This window comes from Hyla sarda, chromosome 4, assembly GCF_029499605.1.
Source record: "Hyla sarda isolate aHylSar1 chromosome 4, aHylSar1.hap1, whole genome shotgun sequence".
In the NCBI taxonomy this organism is placed as follows: Eukaryota; Metazoa; Chordata; class Amphibia; order Anura; family Hylidae; genus Hyla; species Hyla sarda.
The window spans coordinates 296,479,651-296,507,587 of record NC_079192.1 but is presented as its reverse complement, the minus strand read 5'-3'; the positions used below and the strand labels follow the sequence as shown (position 1 = coordinate 296,507,587).

Below are 27,937 nucleotides of genomic sequence, written 5' to 3'. Positions count from 1 at the left end.
ATAATAATAAGACCACCTAAAATATGAATAAATAAGAAATAGTCTATAGCAGCAAATGGCAATAAGTCCAATATTCGGTTAATCCTGCAATGAAAACGTCCCAAAAAAATTGTCCAACAGTCATTAATGTAATCACTGGCAACTGTGCTGCTGTCACCTATAGCAGCAGTGAGAGATACCACTCACAGCGTTCTGTGTGGGCTCATATAAGTGTTAAATGACCACACAGAACGCTGTGAGTGGTATTTCTCACTGCTGCTATAGGTGACAGCAGCACAGTTGCCAGTGATTACATTAATGACTGTTGGACAATTTTTTTGGGACGTTTTCATTGCAGGATTAACCGAATATTGGACTTTTTGCCATTTGCTGCTATAGACTAATTCTTATTTATTCATATTTTAGGTGGTCTTATTATTATTATAAATTTTTTATATACATATTGTTTTCCTAATAATTTACAGTTATCACCTTAATTACACAAGGGCCCTGTGTATTATTGGTATCACTGTTTAGCTTTTATTATATTAGAATAAATCAACTAATTCTTATATATACACCTGTGTCCTCAAATCCTTGACCTTGAGCCCCAATAATCTTTTCTGCTTAATATTTTATTATTGGTACACCGTGGGTAGAGGTGTCCAGTTTGGGCAGCCCAGGTCTATTTGGTTGTAGTAAGAACAAGAGCCACTCCACTTCTTTTACTGTTTTATATCATAAGTTGTATGTGTGAATGAAGCCTTAGAGCCCTTCCACGCAGGCCGACGGGCTGAAGATAACAAGTGCCGATCTCAGTGAGACTTTACAATGCTAGAACAATCGTGCGGCCGGGCCACATGAATGATCACTGGTTCGTTTGTGCGGCCCTTTAAATTCATTATTGTTGGCCATTCAGTCCCTATCTACACAGGGTAATGTGCGGACGTTAGTGACAATTTAAATGGACGCACAAAAGATTCAATCAGTAGACGAACGAGCGTTCCTAGGAACGCTTATTTGTTTAATAACTGGCCCATGTAAGAAGGCCTTAAAGAGATACAGTGTAAAAAAAATTATAATAATACTGTAATGCCAGAAATTTTTACAGATTTAGAATTTGGAATCTAGAACTTAAGCCTTCCAGTACTTATGAGTAGTTGTTTGTTCTGCAGAAAGTCATGTAGTCTTTCCAGCCAGACATGGTGCTCTCTGATCCCACCTCTGTCCATGCAGGAACTGTCCAGAGCCTGAGCAAATCCCCAAATCCAACCTCTCCTGCTTCAGACAGTTCCTGACACGGACAAAGGTAAGAGCAGGGAGCACTGTATCTGACTGGGAAGAGTACATGACTTCTTCCAGAGCGTACAACAGCTATTTGCAACTAGAAGGCTTTTGTAAATATAAGTAAATTATACAGTAAAAATCTGTATAACTTTCTGGCAAAAAATGATTTAAAAAAAAATTCTCTTGAAAACCCCTTTAACAGAGGAGTTTTTGAATTAATACCCTTTATTTCATTGAAAAGCCCTAATAAAGTATTTCAACATGAAGAGCAGTATAGGAGATTAGCAAAAAATGTTTGTTTTTTGTCAGATACACCACACTATTGAAGAGACTAGGGCTGATATGCAATGCCAGAAACCATAGCGCTCTTAAGCCCTCCTTCACACACACTTTTTATGTCATTGTGCTTCATGCTTATTTTTTATGCAGTTTTGATGCATCTTTGTAAAAAAAAAAAAAAAAAAAAAAAACATTAACACATGTTTTTAAGCCAGAAAGAAAACAATGTGGTCTATGGGAGAAAACTGGATAAAAATTTCACCCCTAGAGCAAACTGCATTTTTAAACTTGGCACTGACCCAAAAAATGCAGCACAAATGATAAAAACTCCACAAACAAAATTGTAGCATTTTTCTGGAAAACAAAATGCAGGGAAAAACGTCCAGAAAATGTTATGTGGAACACCAGCTTAAAGGGGTACTCCGGTGCTTAGACATCTTATCCCCTATCCAAAGGATAGGGGATAAGATGCCTGATCGTGGGAGTCCCGCCGCTGGGGACCCCGGGATCTTGCACGCGGCACCCCGTTTGTAATCAGTCCCCGGAGCGTGTTCGCTCAGGGTCTGATTACCGGGGACCACAGGCCGGCGGCGTGTGACCTCATGCCTCCGCCCCCGTGTGACGTCCAGCTCCGCCCCTCAATGCAAGCCTACGGTAGGGGGCGTGACAGCTATCACGCCCCCTCCCGTAGGCTTGCATTGAGGGGTGGAGCGTGACGTCCCACGGGGGCGGAGGCGTGACGTCACACGCCGCCGGCCGTTTGGTCACCGGTAATCAGACCCGGAGTTCACTCCGGGAACTGATTACAAACAGGGTGCCGCGTGCAAGATCCCGGGGGGCCCCAGCGGTGGGACTCCCACGATCAGGCATCTTATCAGGCATCCAAAGGATAGGGGATAAGATGTCTAAGCACCGGAGTACCCCTTTAATGCCAGTTTCACATGAGTGTAATACAAACACCTTTTTGTATCTTTATTAGGCCGGGTTCACAATGCAGAATCTCCAGACACAATTTTCGACGGAAATCATGTGGGTGGTGCTAGGAATGCAAAAAATGCATTGCCGTCCCCATAGACGGCAATGCCTTTCTAAGCAGATCTTTCCGCTAATCCACTCGGAAATGCATTGCCATCTATGGGGACAGCAATGCAGTGCTCGGTTCTAGCGCCGCCCCTGGTATCTCTGGTGGAAATTCCATCCAGAGATTCTGCAGTGTTAACCCGGCCTTACACCCTCAAGTCCTGGCCCGACTACTGGTCTGATGACCAAACTGACAGGAGTCATGGGGTCTTATGATCTAATACAGATGCAAAAATGTATCGGATGTATATTATGCCATGTAAAACCAACCCTAGGTTTCATATTTTGCTGCACCCAGATATACTTCAAAATGGACCTGTCAGAAGTATAACATTGGTTAAAAAAAAGCCCCATGACTGGATAGCCTCAGTCAAAAGGGGTATCTTTTTTGTTAAAAAGTAAATGAGACAGCATGGCTAGAGCCATTGCTTAGCAAGCCAGTCTACTCTTATGTATTGCCTTTATGCTCACTTTGCATACTGATAGCCCTTTGACTGACAGCAAGCATGGAGGCAGTGAATAAGACGAGAAGGGATGGCTTACCCTGGGCTCTTGCCGTGAAGCATTTGCACTGTGCAGCTCAATACATATTAATGATAATTATGATCAGTAATAATGTCATTCATACCAGTGAGCAGTAGAATGTGCACACCAATCCTGTAGTAATCATTGCTCCCCAAAGATTAAACCCTGAAACTGGAAAAGAAAAATACAAGTTAAAGGGTTTATCCACCATAAGGTGATTTTAGTACGTACCTGGCAGACAGTAATGGACATGCTCTGGAAGGATCTGTGCTTGTCTTGGGTCTAAATGGCTGTGTTGTGAGATCACCATAATACTGTGGCTAGCTTTTTGTGAACTTGTATTTCCTGTTTGAGTTTTCTTCCTTTGCCTACAAATCCCAGAATTCCATTTTCCTCCCTTCCACACATCAGCCACTACACCCATTGAAACATAAATGAGCTGCATCCATTCAAAAGACCTGTGGTTTCCAATCAGGGTTCCTACAGCTGTTGCATTAGTTGCAGATTGATCTCTCTCCCACTAAGCGATCGCTCCACCCATTGAAGCAGACAGGCTCCCTGTCATCAGCTGACTAGTTAGTCAGGTCTCGGCAGCATTGCAACCTGGGAAAAATCTGAGACAACAGTCATTTTGTATGCTGTTTAAAATAAATATTGGGGTTAAAATCACAGAAGAATTGTGAGAAAACCATAACACACAGGTACAGACACTATATTATGAACTACACTATCTTTACAGCTCCTGTAGCATAGTCAATAAAAAATAAATTCTGGAATACCCCTTTAACCTTTTGGAGACGGAGTGCGTACCTGTACACCCTCCACCTACTCCTGGACCTGTGGCTAATAGCGCGCGGCACTGATGGCGATGCCGCACGCTATTAACCCTTTAGACGCGGTGTTCAAAGTTGAACGCCACATGTAAAGTGAAAGTACACTAATGCCGGTTAGCTCAGGGGGCTGTTCGGGACCGCCGCAATGAAATCGCGGCATCCCGAACAGCTGTAGGACAGCAGGAGGGTCCCTATCTTTCTCCTCGCTGTCCGATCGTCGAATGTCTGCTCAGTGCCTGAGATCCAGGGATAAGCAGTAAAGCGGCAGAATCATTGATCAATGGTTTCCAATGAGAAACCATTGATCAATATATAAAATCATTGTGTGTGCAGTGTTATAGGTCCCTATGGGAGCTATAACATTGCAAAAAAAAGTGAAAAAAAAAAGTTAATAAAGATCATTTAACCCCTTCCCTAATAAAAGTTTGAATCACCCCCCTTTTCCCATTAAAAAGAAGCGATATCGCCGCGTGCAAAAATGTCCGAATTATAAAAAATATATCGTTACTTAAACCACATGGTCAATGGAGTACGTGCAAAAAAATTCCAAAGACCAAAATAGTGTATTTTTGGTCACTTTTTACATCATGAAAAAATGAATAAAAAGCAATCAAAAAGTCCGATCAATACATTAGAAATGTAGAAATACTAAAGAAAACTTTAGATCACGGAGCAAAAAATTTGCCCTCATATCGCCCCGTACATGGAAAAATAAAAAAGTTATAGGGGTTAGAAGATGACAATTTTAAACATTTAAATTTTCCTGCATGTAGTTATGATATTTTCCAGAAGAACGACAAAATCAAATATATAAGTAGGGTATCATTTTAACCATATGGACCTACAGAATATAGGTGTCATTTTTACCGAAAAATTTACTGTGTAGAAACCGAAGCTCCCAAAAGTTAAAAAATGGCGTTTTTTTCTTAAATTTTGGCGCACAATGATTTTTTTTTCCGTTTCGTCTTAGATTTTTGGGTAAAATAACTATCATTACAAAGTAGAATTGGTGGCGCAAAAATAAGCCATCATATGGTTTTTAGGTGCAAAATTGAAAGGGTTATGATTTTTAAAAGGTAAGGAGGAAAAAACTAAAGTGTAAAAAACTGAAGAACCCTGAGTCCCCAAGGGGTTAAAGGGGTACTCCGCTGCTCAGCGTTTTGAACAAACAGCTATCATGCCCCCTCCCATAGACTTGAATTGAGGGGGCGGGGCGTGATGTCCCAAGCTCCCGGCCCTGGCTCCAGCGTTCGGACCAGTTTGTTCCAAACACTAAGCAGTGGCATATCGCTTTAATCCTCAGCATTTACTGTTCTATTAACTAGCTATATATCCAGTTATTTATACTGGTGTCATCACTAGCTAAGCCTAGGCAGGTGCCACATCCTACTGTACCCATTGCAATCTGGGGAAACATATGGGCAGATTTATTATGTTGTATGTGCCACATTTCTGTATAGTTTAGTTGTGTTTTTTTGTACTTGCGCCTTATTGGAAACTTATTTTTATGGCCATGCTCTAAAAAGAATAATTGTTCCATGATAGTTCTTCCTTCGTAAATATAAGTATGTTTGTGGCTGGGCCAAGTTTGTACCTTAAAGATAAGGTAAAACAGGTGCGCACCTAGTGAAATCCTGTGAGTAGAGAGGTACAGGTCTGCACTTAGTTGCACCTTACCGTGTTGTGTTGTACTTAGAGTACAACACCTTTGAGTGCATGTAGACTAGCTAAATTAGCGGTGCAGGAGAGATGGCAGCCTCGGCGTCCTTACCCGTAACCTCCAGGTATGGTTAAAGCAGGATAAAACAAACATAAAAAATGGAACTGTCCGAATGGCGCCTTTCTTTGTAGAAAAATAAAAAATTGCCGATCAGTTTAAAAGGCAATTTTTATTATGGACAGAATAAACATTAAAATTAAACAAAAGTTAAAATAAAATAGGGTGCAACTTAAAAGTTTCGAATCCGGACCGGATTCTTCATCAGGCAGTTTCTGTTACAGAAGGAAAATGCGCCAACTTTAAATGTAAAAGGCTGGATTACCACCGGGTCACAGGTCATGTGGTAGATCCTTTTTCGGCATCATAAAAATCATTAAAACAACATTATGAATAAGACTGGACATAAGTAAGGTAGAAATAACACCAATATTAGTAAAATATGTAAATCTGATACTAGGGAGGTGCGCTAGTGTGTTTTGCAGCGCTGGAGGCCATTGGTTTTCTGCCCACTGCAATTAATACTTTGTTTTTTTGTGTTTTTGTTGGAGCTCCGTTCAAATCCCTGTAATGCTTCTTCTGCTATATATCTCTGGTCCTATTTTGTCCAGCTGGTTTGTTGAAAAACAATAATAATAGTGCACTGAGTCTGGTTGATTATCGGTGAGCATGCGCACGGGTCTCATTTGATGCACAGAGGATAGTCTCAGCAATCAGGCACTGAGAGTTTATTAATATCATGTTGGCAATCTGGAGGATATACTTCTGGTTTCATCAGGTATGTTATTGGTCTGTTACTGGTCATACTAAGTTTACAGACCAACATAACATGACTTATAGGTTAATGAAAATCTTGCGCACGGTTCCCCTTACCGGCGTGCCGAGAAAAAAAGGTAGCATTTGTTTAATAATCGGGGTTATTTGGTACTTGTTGTTGGTCTGTTGCTTATTATACTAGGTTTACAGACCGACTCAGCATGACTCCTAGGTTAATCTTGCGCATGGTTCACCTCTCCGACGTGCAAAAGAGAGATTACATTTGTTTATAGTCGGGGTTATTTGTACTTGTAGAGTAATATTATACGTTGTTTCTTCGTTGTAGCAATAAGAGCATTGACAACATATAAAATAAAGAATGGATGTTTAGAACCTGATAGCAATAGATGAAAACAGCAGAACTGATAGGGTAATGATAGTATAACGATGAATACTAACAGTAATAGTATAAAAATATTTATATGATGAATTACTAAGATAAATTACTATTATTAATAATAGTAATGAATCTTAGTAATGCATCATATAAATATTTTTATACTATTACTGTTAGTATTCATCGTTATACTATCATTACCCTATCAGTTCTGCTATTTTCATCTATTGCTATAAGGTTCTAAACATCTCTTGCTGCTCTTATTGCTACAACAGCTGTCACTCCCCCTCCCATAGGCTTGCATTGAGGGGGCGGAGCGTGACGTCACACGGGGGCGGAGCCGTGACGTCACAATGCTCCGTCCCCGTGATCGACAGTAATCAGACCCAGAGCAAACACGCTTCAGGGACTGATTCTAACGGCGTGCAAGATCATGGGGGACCCCAGCGGCGGGGCCCCCGCGTTCATGCATCTTATCCCCTATCCTTTGGATAGGGGATAAGATGTCTAAGCGCCGGAGTACCCCTTTAAACAGATTTGTACATTACTTAATGTAAAAATCTTAATCCTTCTAGTACTTATCAGCTCCTCTATGCTTCACAGGAAGTTGTATTTCCTTGTAGAATTCTTTTCAGTCTGACCACAGTGCTCTCTGCTGACACCTCTGTCCATGTCAGGAACTGTCCAGAATACAAGCAAATCTCCATAGCAAACCTCTTCTGCTCTGGACAGTTGCTGATATGGATAGACCTGTCAGCAGAGAGCACTGTGGTCAGACTGAAAAGAACTTCACAAAGAAATACAACTTCCCCTGTAGTATACAGCAGCTGATAAGTACTGGAAGGATTAATATTTTTAAATAGAAGCAATTTACAAATCAGTTAAACTTTGTGGCACCAGTTGATTTAAAAAAAAAATGTTTTCCACTGGAGTACCCCATTTAATGCAGTCTTACAGTAGTACTAGAATTGTCAAAAAAAATTAACCTTGTTATACTGACCTTGATTTAATGCTAGGGCAGGTGCATATATCACAATGCCTGTATATAATATCTGAAATGATGAAAAACAGAATTGTCATACACATTTATTACATTTTTTTCTGGTTATTTAAGAGCAGCTCCCATCATGTATATCATTTTTTTTCTGTCCCTACCTATTGCCAATCTATCCCTAACCCCCTCCCTGACTTTTACATTTTTTTCCTACCTTCTAAACAGCTACTCTTATGCTGCTCACTGAGGCTGAGCAGGAAGCCGACTTCCCCAGCAGGCACCACGTCACTGTTGCCTGCTTCCGCCCTCACCTCATCCATGCTGTGCTCCTGTCGGGAGCGTGCATAGATGAGCGGCCAATAGTACGGCAAGCTGCTCTGGGGTCTCCTCCTCCCTGTTTAGCAGTTCATGTGCTATCCAGGGAGGAGGAGTATAGGATCATCGCCAACCTGCTGTGCAAGATATCCCTGCCAGGGGCGGGGACGGGCTGTGCACAAGGCCAGTGAGCCAATACACGCAGCCCCGGCATTTACAGCGCTCGCTCCCGCCTTTCTGATTGACAGGCAGGGAGCAAGCGCAGACTGACTGAATTCGGACCATTTGCCTGGCCAAGATCGGTCCAAATTCAGCTGTGACCTCACAGCAGACTGCAGCCGGCCACTAGGAGGGAGACCCCTAGTGGCCTGATTTATAATAGAAAATACAATATTTTAAAAACAACAAAAATAATTGATGTATATTAGAGAGATGTTGTAGTACATAAGTACTACAACTGTCATGTCTGTCTTTGTCTGTGTTTACACACAGCTATTGGATTGCTTGTGTGTGAACAGTTTTATTTTCCCTGGACAGGGAATAGTTAATAGCCTTTGGCCAAGTCAGTCCAGTCTAGCATCTGGGCTGGTGATTGACATCTTGACTTGAGATCCTGTTTGTTACACATGGACATGCTGCATGGAGCTTTTGGTGAAACACTTTTAATCTACTATCTCTGTTTTATCATGTACCTTGCATTTATCTTTGATAGTTCTGGGCTTTTTTACCATGGTTAATTAGCATGCTTTTAGTGGATTTTAATCTTTGTTTGTATAGTCGGTTTTAGGATTTGTATGTCCTTTCTGCTATGTATCTGTTCACACTATTACCGTTCCATGGGGACTTTGTGTCTACTGGAGGTTTTCTGAGGGATTATTCCTGTCTTATGTTCAGTGTGAAAAGTGTTCTATAATTATATCCTGTTGTATCTGTTTTTCTGAGTTGTAACTAGATATCCCTGTTACCAGTCCATGGGGACTCTGGGAGATTGATCCTGTGTCTACTGGAGGTTTAGGGATTGTGTATATTCCTGTTTATCAATAGATCCTGTTTACCTGTCCGTTTGGGCTCAGAGGGTATTGTTTTTCCTGTGTCTACCGGAGGTTTTCTAGGGGATTATGCTATATTCCTGTCTGTACCTGGAGTCTGTTCCGTTTTCCTGTCTGGTATTTTGAACTCTATTTGTTTATTAGTTCTGATTTCAGATCTTTGGAGTTTTTGTACATGCACTGATCATAGAGTACATGATCACTTAGCTAGTGTTTTCCTCTGTGCTTTACCATTGGTCTATAAGTGTCCTCTGTGCTGCTCTGATCTGTTCCCTCTGAACTTATTAACAGAGTTCTATGTTCCTGTTATGTTTCTGGTTTGTGACCGACTATTTATTAGTATGTGTTTTTAGGCCCCTGCACTTTAGCTCAGGGAGGGACCGGCGCCCAGTTGTCGATCCACTGTTTAGGGTGGATGGGCAAGTAGGCAGGAAGAGCGGTTTTAGTGTCAGTTTAGGGCTCACTCTCCCTGTCCCCTGGTTGGTCCCTGACAACAACATATAAAAAAAAAAAAAAGTTCATGACAGTGCCCATTTAGTGGTAGCTCAAATAAAATCAACTAGTGGTGGAAATTGTCTGGAGCCTATCATCGCCTGATCAATAGACATTCACTTAAAGGGTTTGATTATGAGCGTAAAGTGAGTCTCCAGCCTTTAATATCATAGAATTTGTAGGTCCAACATTCTTTGCTCATTTCTTGAAATAACTTTACAACATATGGAGCACTATATTTTTGTGGAGCGTTCTATATCATCAGCATAAAAAGAAACAAAAACAAAGCTGCCTTAAGGCGTATTCACACTACAGAATTTCAGAGAGAAATTCTCATGCAGCAGCCTTCCTTTGTCATCAATAAGATTCTGATGCACCGTGCACACTCTAGAATTTCTGCCGCTGAAAATTTCTGCATCGGAATATCAATCTCTGGGATACGACAAAAGAATGAACATGTTCATTCTTTCAGGGGAATTCCATGTGGACTGCATTGGCAGCAATGGTGAGAGCACAAGTTCCGCGTGGTCATAGTGACGATGGATTTTGGCAGGACCTGCTGTAGACGGAATCCCCACCTGGAATTTCTCCAGGTAGTGAGTGATTCCATAGTGTGAATCAGCCAATCACAGCTCAGCTTTCACTTTACCAGAGGTCGTTAGCTGAGCTGTGATTGGTTGCTATGGGAAAATCACTCCAGTTTTTCCCTCACAAAGTTTGATAAATCTGGGCCTATATTCTTTGGATGAAGAATGGTCTACTGTTCCTGCAAAGAAACCATTGGCTTTTCGCTCACCATCACCCTCACCTCATCATCGCCCACCTGGATGCTGCTGTGCTAAAATGACCCTTTGTTTTTTGAGTTCTTATGGTTTTCATGGTATACTGGGTCGCTGTGACTCTCCTTTTTCCTTCTGCATTTTTTGACTATGCACTACAGTTGACTGTTGCAAAAAAGTAAACCAAAACATTTTTTTTTCTATATGTATAAGATATCTCCTATATTCATCAGGGAAACTATTACATTGCAATGGTCTTCAATGGTCCTGTGTATACTACCTGTACTTTGGGGTTTGTTGTTCTTTTATATCAGATTTACTTATCTGGTTATTGGTTGCTGCTCCTTATGACTTATTGGATGGATATAACCATCTTTAGCCTGGGTCAAATCATGCATGAAAAGTTTATTTCCTCTATGTGCTTTCTCCTATACCCAGGCATACTGATAAAGCATGACCATTTCATTGTGTTCCTGCACTGTTTGGTTATGCCTTTTTTTGTTCTGTTTTATTGTTATGCCTGCCTGGTACTTAATCTGCAGTATTACTCTACAATGCCACACCTGGCATGATATCCCCTGTCTGAGTCACTATACATTCACCAAGATATAGTAATTATGGTTATATAAGACTTACATCCCTTAACTCTAAAAACCTCAATAGACCTTTTAAACATTCTCAATTGTGTCATTAGGCTACAAGGGCGAAGGCCAATGTTTTATATCTTGAAGAAACTCACTTGAACTCAGCTTATGTTTTTACAGCATGTGCCCCGTCCAGGAAGTGGGGGTAGCAATCTCCATTCAAGACACCTTAGCCTTTCAGCTTATAGAAATGTATTTTGACCCAGAAGGAATATTCCTTACTGTTGTCTGCCTCCTGAATAATATCCCATATACTTTATTCTCTGTCGAGGTACCTGCCAAACTCGCTTTTTCAACCAATCTATTTTATAAAATACTGTGGCCTTCTTTGGACACTACTGCTCCCTCTGGTAAATCGTTGAAAATCTGATCTCTAAGGCATGAAGATTTTTTGGGGGTCCAGTTGGGAAGGGGGGGGGTAATTTGTTCCACTACCAGGAACCTGAGTTGGGAAATTGCAGGGCTCAAGTCCTGCAGGAATGCGTGGGGACTGAGTTCCTGCACTTTTTCCAGTGCAGAAACACTGTTCCCATTAGCAGGCGTCCTGCAGGACCAGTCCTTGAGTGGAAATCTTGGGTGAGTTCCTGCACTTTTGTTCCCCAGGACTTGACATGATAAGGAATAGGGAATAGCCAGTAATCAGGTATAGTGAGTTTGTGTTTACATATGCTGTCTCTGGTAGACTGCATGGTCAGTTTAAGAAGTTTGTCGTATTTAGAAAGTATGAGTAGGTGCAAAGTAGGTGTAAAGGTGTAAAGTTTCAGGCTGAGTAATTTCTAGCCAGAATATTTTGGGCCAGAGATTCCGAGAGTGGCCTATGCCAACTGGATCAGTCAGTGCTGGGACCGAGAAGACATTTTCGCTCCCATAGACAGCAATATATTATGTGCAGATTCCACACTGCTAAAATTCAGTTATGTGCAGTTTGCAGCAGAATTTCATTGACATCAACCGAATTCTGCTGCACTGTAATTTCTGAGCTGCATGTCAAAACGGAATTCTGCTTTGAAATTCTGTAGTATGAACCTAGCCTTATATTATTCCTCACCAGGGGAGCTAGTGCTTTTACCAGGGTAATAGAAGGAGGGCTCAATATAGAATCTATTAAAGGGGTACTCTGCCAGAAAACATCTTATCCCCTATCCAAAGGATCCAACCACTGGAGACCCCCAAAATCTCTGGGCCGGCTGTGGCGGCGTCCGGAACACGGAAGCTTACAGCTTCTGTGTTATTGATGTCACATCACCTCCATCACTGGGGTGCCACAGCGGAGATCACGGGGGCCCCCTTTGGATAGGGGATAAAATGTTTTCTGCTGGAGTACCCCTTTAAAGCCATTATTGGTATTCTAGGAGGGTTGATAAGAGTTTTATGCACCTTTGGCAGAAGATAAAATACTGGTGTAACTGACAACTCCTACATCCTCTGGCATACCATGAATGTATTAGTGATTATGTGGACTATTGTTTTGTACACCAGTCCTTTTCATTAAAGATGTGCAACTGAATAAAACTGGAAACACTGCATACTATTGGTGAGTGCCAAGACCTATATATTAAAAATATAAGTAAAGTGAAGACCAGCTCACCCCGCCTCGGACAGCAGAGCACGGATCCAGGTGCTGGACGGCACCAGCCAATTAGAAGAACAAAGAGAGATGGATCCAGCTCGGTGCAGATAAAATAATTTTAATCCATAGGACAAGGAGGATACAAGTAACGCGTTTCAAGCGCTGTACGCGCTCTTAGTCATACAATTCTTGCATGGTACATGCGGGTTTATATAGGTGGGGAACAATTCTGGTCGATCACAGGTCATGTGACCGGCAGGGATTAACCCCTTACACATAGAAACCATACGGTAGAAGCAAGTAAAAATAGATGCATAGGTCACTGTAACACAATATACGTATAACTTATGATCCAAATAAAGAGAAGCATAGAAGAGAAACTTTCAGTTACAAAGTGTTACGCCGAGCGCTCCGGGTTCCCGCTCCTCCCCGGAGCGCTCGCAGCGTTCTCCTGTTCGCAGCGCCCCGGTCAGACCCGCTGACCGGGAGCGCTGCGATAATGTCCCTAGCCGTGATGCGATCCGCGATGCGGGACGCGCCCGCTCGCGATTCGCATCTCGGCCCGCTTACCAGACTCGTTCCCCGTTTGTGCTTTCCCGGCACGCGCGGCCCCGCTCCCTAGGGCGCGCGCCGGCTCTTTAAGATTTAAAGGGCCAGTACACCAATGATTGGTGCCTGGCCCAATCAGTCTGATTAGCTTCCACCTGCCCCCTGTCCATATAACCTCACTTCCCCTGCACTTCCTTGCCGGATCTTGTTGCCATTGTGCCAGTGAAAGCGTTCTTTGTGTGTTCCTAGCCTGTGTTCCAGACTTCCTTGCCAATGCCCCTGACTACGATCCTTGCTGCCTGCCCTGACCTTCTGCTACGTCCGACCCTGCTCTTGTCTAATCCCTTGTACCGCGCATATCTCAGTAGTCAGAAAGGTTGAGCTGTTGCCGGTGGATACGACCTGGTTGCTACCGCCGCTGCAAGTCCATCCCGCTTTGCGGCGGGCTCTGGTGAAAACAACCAGTAGCAACTTAGAACCGATCCACCGACACGGTCCACGCCAATCCCTCTCTGACACAGAGGATCCACCTCCAGCCTGCCGAATCCTGACAGTAGATCCGGCCATGGATCCCGCTGAGGTGCCGCTGCCAAGTCTCGCTGACATATCCACGGTGGTCGCCCAGCAATCCCGACTGATCGCCCAACAAGGTCACCAGCTGTCGCACTTGACCACCATGCTACAGCAACTTCAGTCACAGCTACAGCAGCTGCTACAGCAACAAACATCTCCTCCGCCGGCTCCTGCACCTCCTCCGCAGCGACCGGCCGCTCCTAACCTCCGCTTGTCCCTGCCGGACAAATTTGATGGGGACTCTAGACTCTGCCGTGGTCTCCTGTCTGGGAAGGCCCTGTCATTGGCCACACCGCTCTGGGCACCTCTCTCACAGTATCCTTTGCAATCTACCCCTGTGCCTCCCGCCGAGGAGGCTATGCAAGTGGATCGGTCTCGCCTGACCCATGAAGAGAGGACTCGCCGCAGAGATAAAAATTTATGTCTGTACTGCGCTAGTACGGAACATTTCTTGGTGGATTGCCCTATTCGTCCTCCACGTCTGGGAAACGCACGCACCCAGCTCACGTGGGAGTGGCGTCTCTTGGTCTGAAGTCTGCTTCTCCACGTCTCACTGTGCCTGTACGGATTTCTCCTTCTGCCAACTCCTTCTTCTCAGCTGTGGCCTTCTTGGACTCTGGTTCTGTGGGAAATTTAATTTTGGCCTCTTTTTTTAATAAGTTCAACATCCCTGTGACCCGTCTCGCCAAGCCGCTTTACATTTCCTCGATCAACGGAGTAATATTGGACTGCACTGTGCGTTATCGCACAGAACCCCTGCTCATGAGCATTGGACTGCATCTCGGAAAAATTAAACTTTTTGTTTTGCCCAACTGCACCTCTGAAGTCCTCCTCGGTCTGCCATGGCTCCAACGCCACTCTCCTACCCTTGACTGGAACACCGGGGAGATCAAGAGCTGGGGTGCTTCTTGCCACAAAAAATGCCTCACGTCTGCTCCCAGTCCCGTCAGTCAAACCTCAGTGTCTCCTCCTTTACCTGGTCTCCCCAAGGCCTATCAGAACTATGCTGTGTCTCCTCCTCATAGCCCCCGTCCTGGTAACACTCTGCCCCGTGCCAAGCTTCACCCTCTTTCCCCCCTCCCCACTCCCATGCCTTCTGGTTTGCCCGCTGTTGATGAGGTTTCCCGGGACTTCTCCACCATCTGGAAAGAGACTCAAAAATCCCTCATACAGGCCTCATCCCGGATGAAGAAGCATGCCGACAAAAAAAGAAGAACTCCTCCTGTCTTTGTTCCTGGAGACAAAGTGGGGCTCTCCGCCAAGTATATCCGCTTCCGTGTCCCCAGTTTTAAACTGGGACCACGTTATCTTGGACCCTTTAAAATCAAGTGCCAAATCAATCCTGTTTCCTACGAACTCCTTCTTCCCCCTTTTCTCCGTATTCCTAACGCTTTTCATGTCTCTCTCCTTAAACCGCTTATCCTTAACCGCTTCTCTCCCAAGGTTGTTGCTCCTACTCCTGTCTCCGGGTCCTCAGATGTCTTCTCGGTTAAAGAAATTCTCGCGTCTAAGACGCTCAGAGGAAAAAAAAAATTCTTGTAGATTGGGAGAATTGCGGCCCTGAGGAGAGGTCATGGGTATCCGAGGATAACATTCTCGACAAGGACCTAATTCACAGGTTTTCAGGTTCCAAAAAGAGGGGGACACCCAAGGGGGGGGTACTGTTACGCCGAGCGCTCCGGGTTCCCGCTCCTCCCCGGAGCGCTCGCAGCGTTCTCCTGTTCGCAGCGCCCCGGTCAGACCCGCTGACCGGGAGGGCTGCGATAATGTCCCTAGCCGTGATGCGATCCGCATCTCGGCCCGCTTACCAGACTCGTTCCCCGTTTGTGCTGTCCCGGCGCACGCGGCCCCGCTCCCTAGGGCACGTGCGTGCCGGCTCTTTAAGATTTAAAGGGCCAGTGCACCAATGATTGATGCCTGGCCCAATCAGTCTGATTAGCTTCCACCTGCCCCTGTCCATATAACCTCACTTCCCCTGCACTTCCTTGCCGGATCTTGTTGCCATTGTGCCAGTGAAAGCATTCTTTGTGTGTTCCTAGCCTGTGTTCCAGACCTCCTTGCTGTTGCCCCTGACTACGATCCTTGCTGCCTGCCCTGACCTTCTGCTACGTCCGACCCTGCTCTTGTCTAATCCCTTGTACCGCGCATATCTCAGCAGTCAGAGAGGTTGAGCCGTTGCAGGTGGATACGACCTGGTTGCTACCGCCGCTGCAAGTCCATCCCGCTTTGCGGCGGGCTCTGGTGAAAACCAGTAGCAACTTAGAACCGGTCCACCGAAACGGTCCACACCAATCCCTCTCTGACACAGAGGATCCACCTCCAGCCTGCCGAATCCTGACACAAAGTATATGTAACAATGAAGAAATAGAAAAATGGACAAAATTGATGATATGTTCAAGTACCGGGGATATCACAGCAATAATCCAAAGATGTATCATATATAAAGTAGTAATTATATATAAGTTGCTACTCATGATCAAGTATATAAGTAATGACGTATAGAGTGAACATATAAAAATGAATATGTCGCTACTTATAATCAAATATATAAATGATAACGTATAGAGTGCGCATATAAAAATACATTTATTTAATAATGAGGGATAACATTTTGGCGTTTATTCATGCCTAGGGGGACTCGGGTACATAATTTAAGAATCCAAAAACTTCTCGATTGAGTAGTTTTTGTTTTAGATCACCTCCTCTTTTGGGTAGATTAACACGTTCAATTGCGACACATTGTAAGGAGGAGAAGCTGCCATGATGTAATTACATCATGGCAGCTTCTCCTCCTTACAATGTGTCGCAATTGAACTTCATTATTGAATAAATTTATTTTTATATGCTCACTCTATGCGTTAACATTTATATATTTGATTATAAGTAGCGACATATTCATTTTTATATGTTCACTCTATACGTCATTACTTATATACTTGATCATGAGTAGCAACTTATATATAATTACTACTTCATATATGATACATCTTTGGTTTATTCCTGTGATATCCCCGGTACTTGAACATGTTAACAATTTTGTCCATTTTTCTATTTCTTCATTGTTACTTATACTTTGTAACTGCAAGTTTCTCTTCTATGCTTCTCTTTATTCGGATCATAAGTTATACGTATATTGTGTTTCAGTGACCTATGTATCTATTTTTACTTGCTTCTACCGTATGGTTTCTATGTGTAAGGGGTTAATCCCTGCCGGTCACATGACCTGTGATCGACCGGAATTGTTCCCCACCTATATAAACCCGCATGTACCATGCAAGAATTGTATGACTAAGAGCGCGTACAGCGCTTGAAACGCGTTACTTGTATCCTCCTTGTCCTATGGATTAAAATTATTTTATCTGCACCGAGCTGGATCCATCTCTCTTTGTTCTTCATATTAAAAACATGGTGCAAAAAAGACAAATTTGAGTGTAATTTCAAACTGTGTATACAGCATGTACCAATTTGACCAAATTAACGAAATCTGATGCAAAGTGCACCAAAAATGTTATTAAATCCTTTAGTTATGTCTCCAATAGTGCAGAAACACAAATTTTGGAATCGGCGCAGGCAGAGTCTTGCTTTTACAGAGGCTGGTTGTCATTAAAGGGAACCTGTCAGATCCCCAGAGCCTCCCACAGTGCCCCAGACATGGCAGGTGAAAAGAACAGCACTCTGATTACCTTAAAGGGGTACTCCGGCGCTAAGCATCTTATCCCTCCCCCCGTGATGTCATGTCCCGCCTCCTCAATGCAAGTCTATGGGAGGGGGCGTAGCGGTCATCACGCCCCCTCCCATAGACTTGCATTGAGGGGGCAGAATGTGACATCACGAGGAAGCGGAGCCTTGACGCCACGATACTCTGTCCCCTGCACAGCCCATCATCAGCCACAGAGCGATCCTCGCTCTGTGCAGCTGTAAAATGAGGGTGCTGCAGGAGAGATCACTGTGGTCCCCAGCGGCGGGATCCCCGCAATCTAACATCCATTTGATAGGGGATAAGATGTTTAGTGCCGGAGTAGCCCTTTAACTCTAGCATGACTGGCAGATGAGGGCGCTATGAGCATGATAAGATACTAGTCACAGCTTGCGCCATTCAAACTTCATTTGTTAGCTCTCTAACCTGTCAGGTTTATGGGCTGTATGTAATGCCTGGAATCTGACAGGTTCAATTGCCAAGGAACAGAATTTGTCTGGTTTGCTCCCAATTCTTCTATTTGGTTATAAACCCCCAGTCAGATCACATTTGTTGGCAAATTCGGTTCTGAATTCCCTGCTGCTATTACTAATAGCTGTAAAGGCCAGGACCACTTTATAAAGACATTAGATCTAAGTTTACAGCATTTACATTGCAGTGAACTATCTAAACACCTTCTGCATGAACCCAGACTAAGCTGCTAATTGTCTGATAAATAAGTATGACCAGCTTAAGATCTGCTATTATATCTGTAACCATAGAACTACCACTTGTATTTCAGTATTTAATTAACCCACGCCTGTATATGTCTTGTCACATCACTTTACTTACAGGGCAACATGTTACTTTGTTAAAATGTACAATCAGAAAACTTTATTTGTCCATTTGTAAAAAACAGCTAAATGTTAGACATTGAATGTTAAATTACATCAGTGTTCCTTATTTTTAAAAGACATCATGTAACCTGGCTGACTAGAATAAAATAAATACTAACAAAATTATAACCATGAACAATGTGCATTAAAAATGTTTATTTCTTTTTAAACTCTTTGAGAAGAAAACATTTTTATCTTGGCACCACTTTCAATTTTTGGTTTACAAGCTATACTGATTAATTTTATAATACAACTTTGTAGTAGTTGGCTTATTAAAGAGAACCTGTGGCCAACACCCCCGAAATTAAGATTTACTGTCGTCAAATAGTTAAGGGTGCCCTGATCAAAGAATGTTGTATGTTGAAGGGGGTGTTACAAAATAGACATCCCGTGACTGTATAATCCCACCCATCACCATTATTAAAATTAAGTTCCCGCCCATCTGACTGATTCCCTCTATTGTCAGACAAAATATAAACCCTCATATTTAAGGAACGGAAGAGCACATCAAGAAGCTGTGAAAAGGTTCTTGACCAGGGGGTACTCTAAGTAATTTAATGATAATGGTAATAAAAAATGGTAATCTCATTTTTTGGGGAGTTGACCACAGATCCTCTTTATGAGATTCATATCCTGTTTTTAACTTCACACAAGTATATAGTTATGGGACACAAGACAGATTCTGTTACAAATGTGCATCTGTGATGTATGCACTAAAATAATTTTATATATACATGAGGCAAGATAATAAGCCATGTTCTTACATACTACATGATTACATACTACAATATTAAAGTGTATTAAAATATAATTTTATACTCACCATCTCTATGATGAAAATAACTGTTCCCAGTATGCGCACACTTCTGTTAAATCGAAGCTCTAAATACTATAAAAAGTTTGAATTATTCACTTAGAATAATACATATATTAAAGAAAACATTTAAAATGTGCATAACAATAGAAATTGCATAGTGCTTTGATGTAAATTAAAGGGATTTCCATAGACAATGGCCCTCATTTACTATTGCAAACCCGACATGTTTTGTTGGGTTGTGCGCCAGATACTGTCACATTGCGCCAGAAATTCTGTTTGCCCCAGAATTGAAAAAACCCTGATTAACTCTCCATTTTGCTAAGAAAACCCGGAAAAGGGGCGTATCCGCTGGAAAAAGGGGTATGGTCTCCGAAAAGGGGTGTGTTCCCGACATTTTCACAAAAACCCAACATATTTACTAAGGTTTCCACATAAAATGTTGTGGATTTGAGCTGAGGAAAACTCTACAAATCAGAGCATGTGTAAAAAGGGCAAAGTGTAGGGAAAGTGGAAAATGTAGGGAAACCTTAGTAAATACTGTGGAAAATAAATTGTAGGGAATTAAAACCCACAAAGAAACCTACACAACACTCTTAGTAAATAAGGGCCAATATATTGGTGGCCTATTGTCAGGCTAGGTCTCCAATATCAGATTGGTGAGGTGCTGACATCTATACACCCACCAATCAGCCATAGTGCTAGTATATATAGTAAATAAAGCTGTATTGGCCATGTTAGGTTACTGCAGCTCCTGCTAAAGTTAGTTGGAGCTTCAGTAACAAAGAATGGTCACTACACAATTTCCGCAACCTTGGGCTTCTGGCTGCATTTACAGTATATATGCCAGAGTTGCAGGTGGTGCTGTGCTGGATGTTGGCACGCCACTAATCTGATATTAAAGACCTATCCAGGGTATAGGCCATCAATTAGGGCTTTTAAATCAATAAGGGTGCAGATTTTGCTGAAGATTTTGTTGCAGATTTTCAGCAATGGAAATGGAATTATGAAAGGAACAAATTTTAATCCTAATACACTTCTGGTTTGGGCTTAAAAAAAGTGTCAGAAACTGCAGTCACATGTTTTTTTAATATGGTTGAAAATAGTAAGAACATTTTCTAGATTACTTGTTAAAATATTTTCAAGTAAAAACAAAACAAAAGTGACAGCCCTTTTTTGTTTTTTATTTTTATATTTTTTATTTTAATTATTATTATTATTTTTTGAGTAATATTTTTTATTTATTTCTTATCCAGTCACTCATAATGTAATATACCTTATATATCTCTCATATCTTTCACATTTACAAATTCATTCTTATAACACCGATATGATATGCATTTCACTATTCAATATCAATAACTCATACACTGTATTCACTTGAAAAACTATGACCCAACATATGGTATTTCATTCCCACCCTACCCTTTTTCTATGTTTATCTCACGTTTTTTCCACGCTTGTTCCCAGAATTGCTGCTATTATAGGTCTTATCAATATTACCATTTTACTATCCTGATGAGTACCATTATTATCAGTATCTACTTTAAGTATATTATATATACAATTAATTATCTAAGAATTTTCTACCTTTTTTCGTCCCTTTTCCCTTTTCCAATGCAGTCTAATTCATTTTCCCGTTCTTGGCTATCCTATCCAGTGTTCATTTTTCCTTCTTTTTTGTTAGACCATTGGGCAGTATATAAGAGAGATAACCCCTATAATTTTCAGCTACTGAGGAAAGGATGAGCCTCCTGAAACTCGTCTAGCCCATATATGATCCCCATTATTTGGTTTTACATTGTGGCATATTCTCAGAGACTCTGCCGTGATTACGCTATTAAGCACAGACAAGGACAGCTTATACAACTTCAAACTCACCCGACGCGACCCCTTTACCATACGCGGCCGGCCGCAGAAGATCTCAGGACGCCGCACATCTCCAAGTGCTTGCAGCTAGAGATTGCTTGCCCTAGTGACAGGTCGCCTCGGGCAGCTAAGGCACTGAAGTCGGCGAATCAGACCGGAGAGAAAAAGATCGCCATCAGGTGAGTGGGGACATAGTCCCCTCATATTTCCTTTCACAGGACCTTACAGAACTGTACTATAGACTTCCACTATTACCGGCAGAATTTGCATACTAGTCTTTTTCTACAGGAGGATCGTGTTACTTTGTGTACACCAACACATCTTTTTCTTGCAGGAATACAAACTTGTAGCTACACAGTAGTGAAAAGACTTTCTCCCTTAGGGTATGTTCACACTGAGGAATTGGAGAGGAATTTCCACGAGTAATTCTGCTCGCTTATTCTTCTCCAATTCATTCAGGAGTGCCACACCCCATAGTATGTAGTTAACTTTCCTCTCCTCAGTTCACACTGAAGAAATTCCGCTAGCGGAATTCTGTCACAGAATTCCATTCCGCATGAAGAATGAACATGTTCTTTCTTCATGCGGAAATCGCGTCCTAACCCCATTGAAGTAAATGTAAAAAATTTTGGCAGTCTGCCACGCTTCCGTGCGGAAAAATCTGCATAAACTGTGTGTCCTATCCCCTTTCATATACGGCACGCATTCCGCGCGGAAAAAAAACTGCGTTTTTGAGCGGATTTTTTAAGCGAGCATTCCTCTCACACCTTAACCAGTGTGAACATACAGGAATCTAAGCTTCCAGCGTATGAAGTATAAAGCGAATAGCGCTGATGAGCCTGTGTGTAGCCACATATTAGCCTGATCGTGTATCACTGGTTGAACTGTACTTATTAAGTACTGTATATTTATTCCTGTCCATAGGATCTACAGCTTTGGGACATTACCTAAAGGGACTTTGTATCCTGTTACATTAGTTATCAGACTGCTTGCCACATTTTATATTGACATTTTAATTGTTTTAAGGGTATTCAATTTATATGTATTTTTTCTACTAGGTGATAGTCTTTACTGTGTCACCATCAACAGGGGATCTGCAAGGGCCTGCGGTATCCCTCTTTTAATACAGTATCTGACCTGTAGTTTATTTTATTTAATCATTAAAAAGGCATTTTTAGCCCTACGGTCTAACTATTCCTTTACTCTTTTGTCTCTTTTTGACATTTTATACCTCTACTTTACACTTCACTCCTCCCCCCCCCTTTTTTTCTCCCCCTTTTCTTTTCCTCTTCTTCTATTTTTCTGCTAGTCCTTCTGTTGGCTCTATCTATCTGTACTCCCATTTTTTTATATTCTATATCTTTATCTTTCTTCATCTTGTTTCCAAATTACCCCAATATAGGGGGGAAGTGCTTGAGGACTGTACCTTTTGTTCTATAGAACAGCAAGTACTTGGTGTTTATTATGAAACACTTTATGACTAAATCGCATTTGTAACTCAATAGGGGTGTACATTCAAAATAGTTTGCACAATTTGTACTTATGTTGCATGGTAGTTTGTGAAGAAATCTATAAAGTGTCTATGAAATCATAAAATAAATACAACTTAATAAAATTTGCTTAGCTCTATTGCTTCCTTACATAAAGAAAAACTCTGAGTTCTGAAACGCTTTTTTTTCCATATAATGCTAACTTACATTCAGTATTCTAGCAGTCTAACAAACCTTATATGTTGCAGTAGTCATGCTGAAAAAAAAAAAAAAAATCCTTACCCACCTTAGCCCTTAAGTGGGTCTTGCTGTGATGTCACCTGCCCCCCCCCCCCAGCTCCACCTACTTCTAACTGCCAAAAAGAGCTCTTAACTGCAGTGACAGTGTCAGCACCTGCAGGGTTAACAGGTGCTGACTAGGTGTTGTTGCAAGGTTGCCGGGTTACGCCCTGCTGTCTGAGTGGCTAGCTACTGATTGACCACATGTGCATCTCCCTATATTACCAGGCATCAGACACTGGGAAGATGCCTGTGAAAGCGGTCATTACCCGAGTAACTAGCAATCCCTTATTTTCTTCTATACCCGGCAACTTGACTTTTGGCTTCTTATCTGACTTCTCTTTGGTTATAGCGATTCGGCACCTCTTCCCACTCCTGGCTTGACTCGGTTTGACTGACATCGACTTTATGTGTGTATGTTTAGTTTGTCTTTGTTAGTTGCTTGTTTCCCTGTTGCTCCTGACAACGGACAGGATTGTATTTTATTGTGTTGACATTTGACTCCCCTCACTTATTTAGGAAGGGATTGTCGACCAGTTGCCGGCCTATCATTTAGGATAGGCGGACAAGTAGGCAGGGACAGGGGCGTGGGTAAGCTTAGCGAGCACTCCTTCCCTGCCCATACGTGACAGACAGACTGCTCAGCCAATCATTGGCTGCAGTGGCACCCTGCCTCAATCAGTGATTGGATAAGTGGACCATCACTACAGTGAAGAGCTAGTCTCAGAAAGTAGCTGGAGCTTTGGGGGACCAGGTGACAGCACAGAGAGAGACCCAGAGGATTGAGGCAGGTGGGTATGTGTTGTTTTTTTAGCCCACCCCCAGCAACATATAACTTCTTTTTTTTACATCTCCAAATAACCCCTTCAATATGTAACAGGAAGTGGTCTGTCCTGTGGGGCTAACTTCTTGTGAACTACAGCATTTTTTAACACCTATCAAATCATGCCAGATGTCCGATCCCTCCCCTAATTCTACCCCACCTTGTCCATCTATTTGTCACACCATGTACCACCATTCAGCACTGCTGATAATTTCTGTCTGTCAGACTATATGAGCCAGAATTATTTCAGACAATCATACTGTGTGACATCCATCATAATTGTTCAAACCAAAAACTCCCTGTAGTGTAAAGTTGATTCTTAGTCTCAAATTCCAGAATTTCACATGGTGTCTGTAAGTGTGAAACATCCCTTTGTCTTTGTTTATATAAACCCTTTTACGGCTCAGATAAAGGCATTTTAATTCAGGTCACTTTCAGCTCAGGAGTATATAAACAAACACATTGGGGAGAAATTTGGGTATATATATATTTTGTGATGACTCGCTCCTGCAGATAGGTGCGGTTGCAGTAGAGAGGCAAGGAAACAGTACTTTTCAAATCAAAGTTCAATGTTTTATTTCACACTTGGCAAACAGTCTTTAAATGCAGAACAAAGGAAAACGTAACAAAAGTCTACCTATATTCCTTAGGTGTTTGTTACACCTGAGTCCATGCCATGCGGCATCAAGCAAGTCTTTTCCAGGCCTCCAGGCACTCTGCTGGCCAGCTTCCAAACTCTCAGGGAAGAAATCCAGATTCAGCTCTCTCTGGCAGTGTGAGCTGCAACTAGCAAATCCCCCTCAGCTGGTGAGGCAGCCTTGCTTTAAAGGGGTACTCCGTCCCTAGACATCTTATCCCCTATCCAAAGGATAGGGGATAAGATGTCAGATCGCCGGGGTTCCACTGCTGGAGACCACCGGGATCTCTGCTGCGGCACCCCGCTATCATTACTGCACAGAGCACACTCGCTTTGTGCGTAATGACAGGCGATACAGGGGCAAGATCATCGTGACATCACGGGTCCGCACCTTGTGACATCACGGCCCGCCCCCTTAATGCAAGTCTATGGGAGGGGGTGTGATAGCTGCCACGCAGCCTCCCATAGACTTGTATTGAGGGGGCGGGCTGTGATGTCACAAGAGGCGGAGCCGTTACGTAACGATGCTCCGGCCCCTGTCATTATGGACAGAGTGAGTGTGCTCTGTGCAGTAATGATAGCAGGGTGCCGCAGCGGAGATCCCGGGGGTCCCAAGCAGCGGGACCCCGGCGACCTGAGATCTTATCCCCTATCCTTTGGATAGGGGATAAGATGCTAGGGGCGGAGTACCCCTTTAAGGCCAACAAAAGACGACCTGGATTGTGGGGAATGGCCCCCACCCTACACTTGACAATTCACAGTAAGAGCCGTCCGGGATTGTCATTTCAGCCATACTACGACCACAGTGCCAGTCTGCATCGCAGCACAGACACTGAATAAATACCTTACTTCACAAAGGCCATATATATATATATATATATATATATATATATATACACACACACACACACACACATATACATATATATATATATGAACATACTTTTCCTTATATTCTTTACAGTAGTTAGATATGCATTATCTATCATTATTACTATGATTATTATTAGTAGCATGTTTATGTTATGTGGTCAGTATACCATTTGTAACCTATTTAGTTTTCCTGCATCTATAAGTTAGCATGTATGTAATCTGATGGTCTGATTTCGTCCCATGAATAGAGTGTACAGTTATGTCTTATAAATCTATTACATAACTGTAAGTTTAGATAAATTACTAAGGGCCTATTCATTAGTTAATTTCAGGTGGGACCATTAATGCCAGATTCAGGTTGAAGACTTGAGAAATCCCGAGATGTCTGCTGTGCGTTTATGCTATATGTTGAAATCAAATCCAGCTAGCTATATTTATTGGACATTAGTTGGAGAGATGACTTGAGATGATATATCTATATCTTAGGTAATGGCTGCTAATTTTTAGGAAAATATTTTTGCAACTCATGGACAAGAGTGCCCTCTCTGGTCAGTGAAATAATGACATCTGAGCGAGACAAGGGCACAGCAAGTTTTTGTTCTAGAGACGTGATTGGGTAATTTTTTATCTGATCAAGATAAGGGAGCCTTGTTTAAACTGTAGTGGTGAGGCAATGGGGATCCATCATCCTTTGTTCCTTCTTTGGAGAGCATCCCAGATTATCTTTCTGTGATTGCTGAGTGAACAGGCTGATCCCATCCAACTTGCTTGACCCACTGGCACTTCTACTTTGTGGTAACTATAAAAGAACTTTAATATGAAACTGTGAACTACGGTGGGGGAAAAAAGTATTTAGTCAGCCACCAATTGTGCAAGTTCTCCCACTTAAAAAGATGAGAGAGGCCTGTAATTTTCATCATAGGTATACCTCAACTATGAGACACATAATGAGAAAAAAAAAACATAAAATCACATTGTCTGATTTTTAAAGAATTTTTTTTGCAAATTATGGTGGAAATCTGCATTTGGTCAATAACAAAAGTTCATCTCAACACTTGGTTATATACCCTTTGTTGGCAATGACAGAGGTCAAAAGTTTTCTGTATGTCTTCACAAGGTTTTCACACACTGTTGCTGGTATTTTGGCCCCTTTCCTCCATGCAGATCTCCTCTAGAGTAGTGATGTTTTGGGGCTGTCGCTGGGCAACACAGACTTTCAAATCCCTCCAAAGGTTTTCTATGGGGTTGAGATCTGGAGACTGGCTAAGCCACTCCAGGACCTTGAAATGCTTCTTACGAAGCCACTCCTTTGTTGTCCGGGTGGTGTGTTTGGGATCATTGTCATGCTGAAGGACGCAGCCATGTTTCATCTTCAATGCCCTTGCTGATGGAAGGAGGTTTTCCCTCAAAATCTCACGATACATGGCCCCATTCACTCTTTCCTTTACACGGATCAGTCATCCTGGTCCCTTTGCTGAAAAACAGACCCAAAGTATGATGTATCCACCCCATTGTTTCACAGTAGGTATAGTGTTCTTTAGATGCAACTCAGCATTCTTTCTCCTCGAAACACGACGAGTTGAGTTTTTACCAAAAAGTTCAACTTTGGTTTCATCTGACCATATGACATTCTCCCAATACTCTTCTGGATCATCCAAATGCTCTCTAGCAACTTCAGACGGGCCCGGACATGTACTGGCTTAAGCAGGGGGACACGTCTGACACTGCATGATTTGAGTCCCTGGCTCCGTAGTGTGTTACTGATGGTAGCCTTTGTTATTTTGGTCCCAGCTCTCTGCAGTTCATTCACTAGGTCGCTCTGTGTGGTTCTGGGATTTTTGCTCACCGTTTTTGTGATAATTTTGACACCACAAGGTGAGATATTGCATGGAGCTACAGATCGAGGGAGATTATCAGTGGTCTTGTATGTCTTCCATTTTCTCATAATTGTTCCAACAGTTGATTTCTTCACACCAAGCTGCTTGTCTATTGCAGATTCAGTCTTCCCAGCCTGGTGCAGGTCTACAGTTTCTGGTGTCTTTCGGCAGCTCTTTAGTCATAGTGGAGTTTGGAGTGTGCCTGTTTGAGGTTGTGGACAGATGTCTTTTATACTGATAACAAGTTCAAACAGGTTCCATTAATACAGCTAACGAGTGGAGGACAGAGGAGACTCTTGAAGAAGAAGTTACAGGTCTGTGAGAGCCAGAAATCTTGCTTGTTTGTAGGTGATATACACCAAAAATTGAGGCCAAAGAAAATGGTCATAAAAGTATTATTCTTTATTTCACAATACTTAAAACTATTTTAAGTATTGTGAAATAAAGATTAATACTTTTATGACCATTTTCTTTGGCCTCAATATTTGGTGCATATGTATTAGTGGCCTATGGTCTACTACGGAGTTAGTGCCCTTACTTTTTTATGTGTAGATTGTTTGTAGGTGACCAAATACTTATTTTACAGAGGAATTTACCAATTAATTCATTAGAAATCCTACAATGTGATTTCCTGTATTCTTTCCCCCCATTCTGTCTCTCGTAGTTGAGGTATACCTATGGTGAAAATTACAGGCCTCTCTCTTTTTTTTAAGTGGGAGAACTTGCACAATTGGTGGATGACTAAATACTTTTCCCCCCACTGCAGTATGGTAAATTGATTTCATATTGATCTGCATATTCCATCATATTTTATATTTCTATATTTTAATTAATAAATTGTACATCTATTTTTACATATTTTGCTGTTGAAGTCTTATTTTTAAG

General features: G+C 42.2%; 1 protein-coding gene across 2 annotated transcripts in view; it reads right to left on the bottom strand.

Moving 5' to 3' along the window:
• Positions 1-27,937, bottom strand: part of LOC130367021 (sodium-coupled monocarboxylate transporter 1-like) — a 77,751-nt gene that overhangs the window by 42,263 nt on the left and 7,551 nt on the right. The window contains exons 1-4 of one of the 2 annotated variants that reach the window (XM_056569402.1): positions 23,112-24,352; positions 19,214-19,279; positions 7,854-7,905; positions 3,254-3,321 (exon numbers count right to left, since the gene is read on the bottom strand). In XM_056569402.1, the coding sequence (XP_056425377.1) occupies positions 3,254-3,321; positions 7,854-7,905; positions 19,214-19,279; positions 23,112-23,243 (318 nt within the window). In that variant the 5' untranslated portion in view covers positions 23,244-24,352. Of the gene's footprint in view, positions 1-3,253; positions 3,322-7,853; positions 7,906-19,213; positions 19,280-23,111; positions 24,353-27,937 lie in introns of those variants that run through there. The other variant, XM_056569401.1, reaches the window with a different exon arrangement.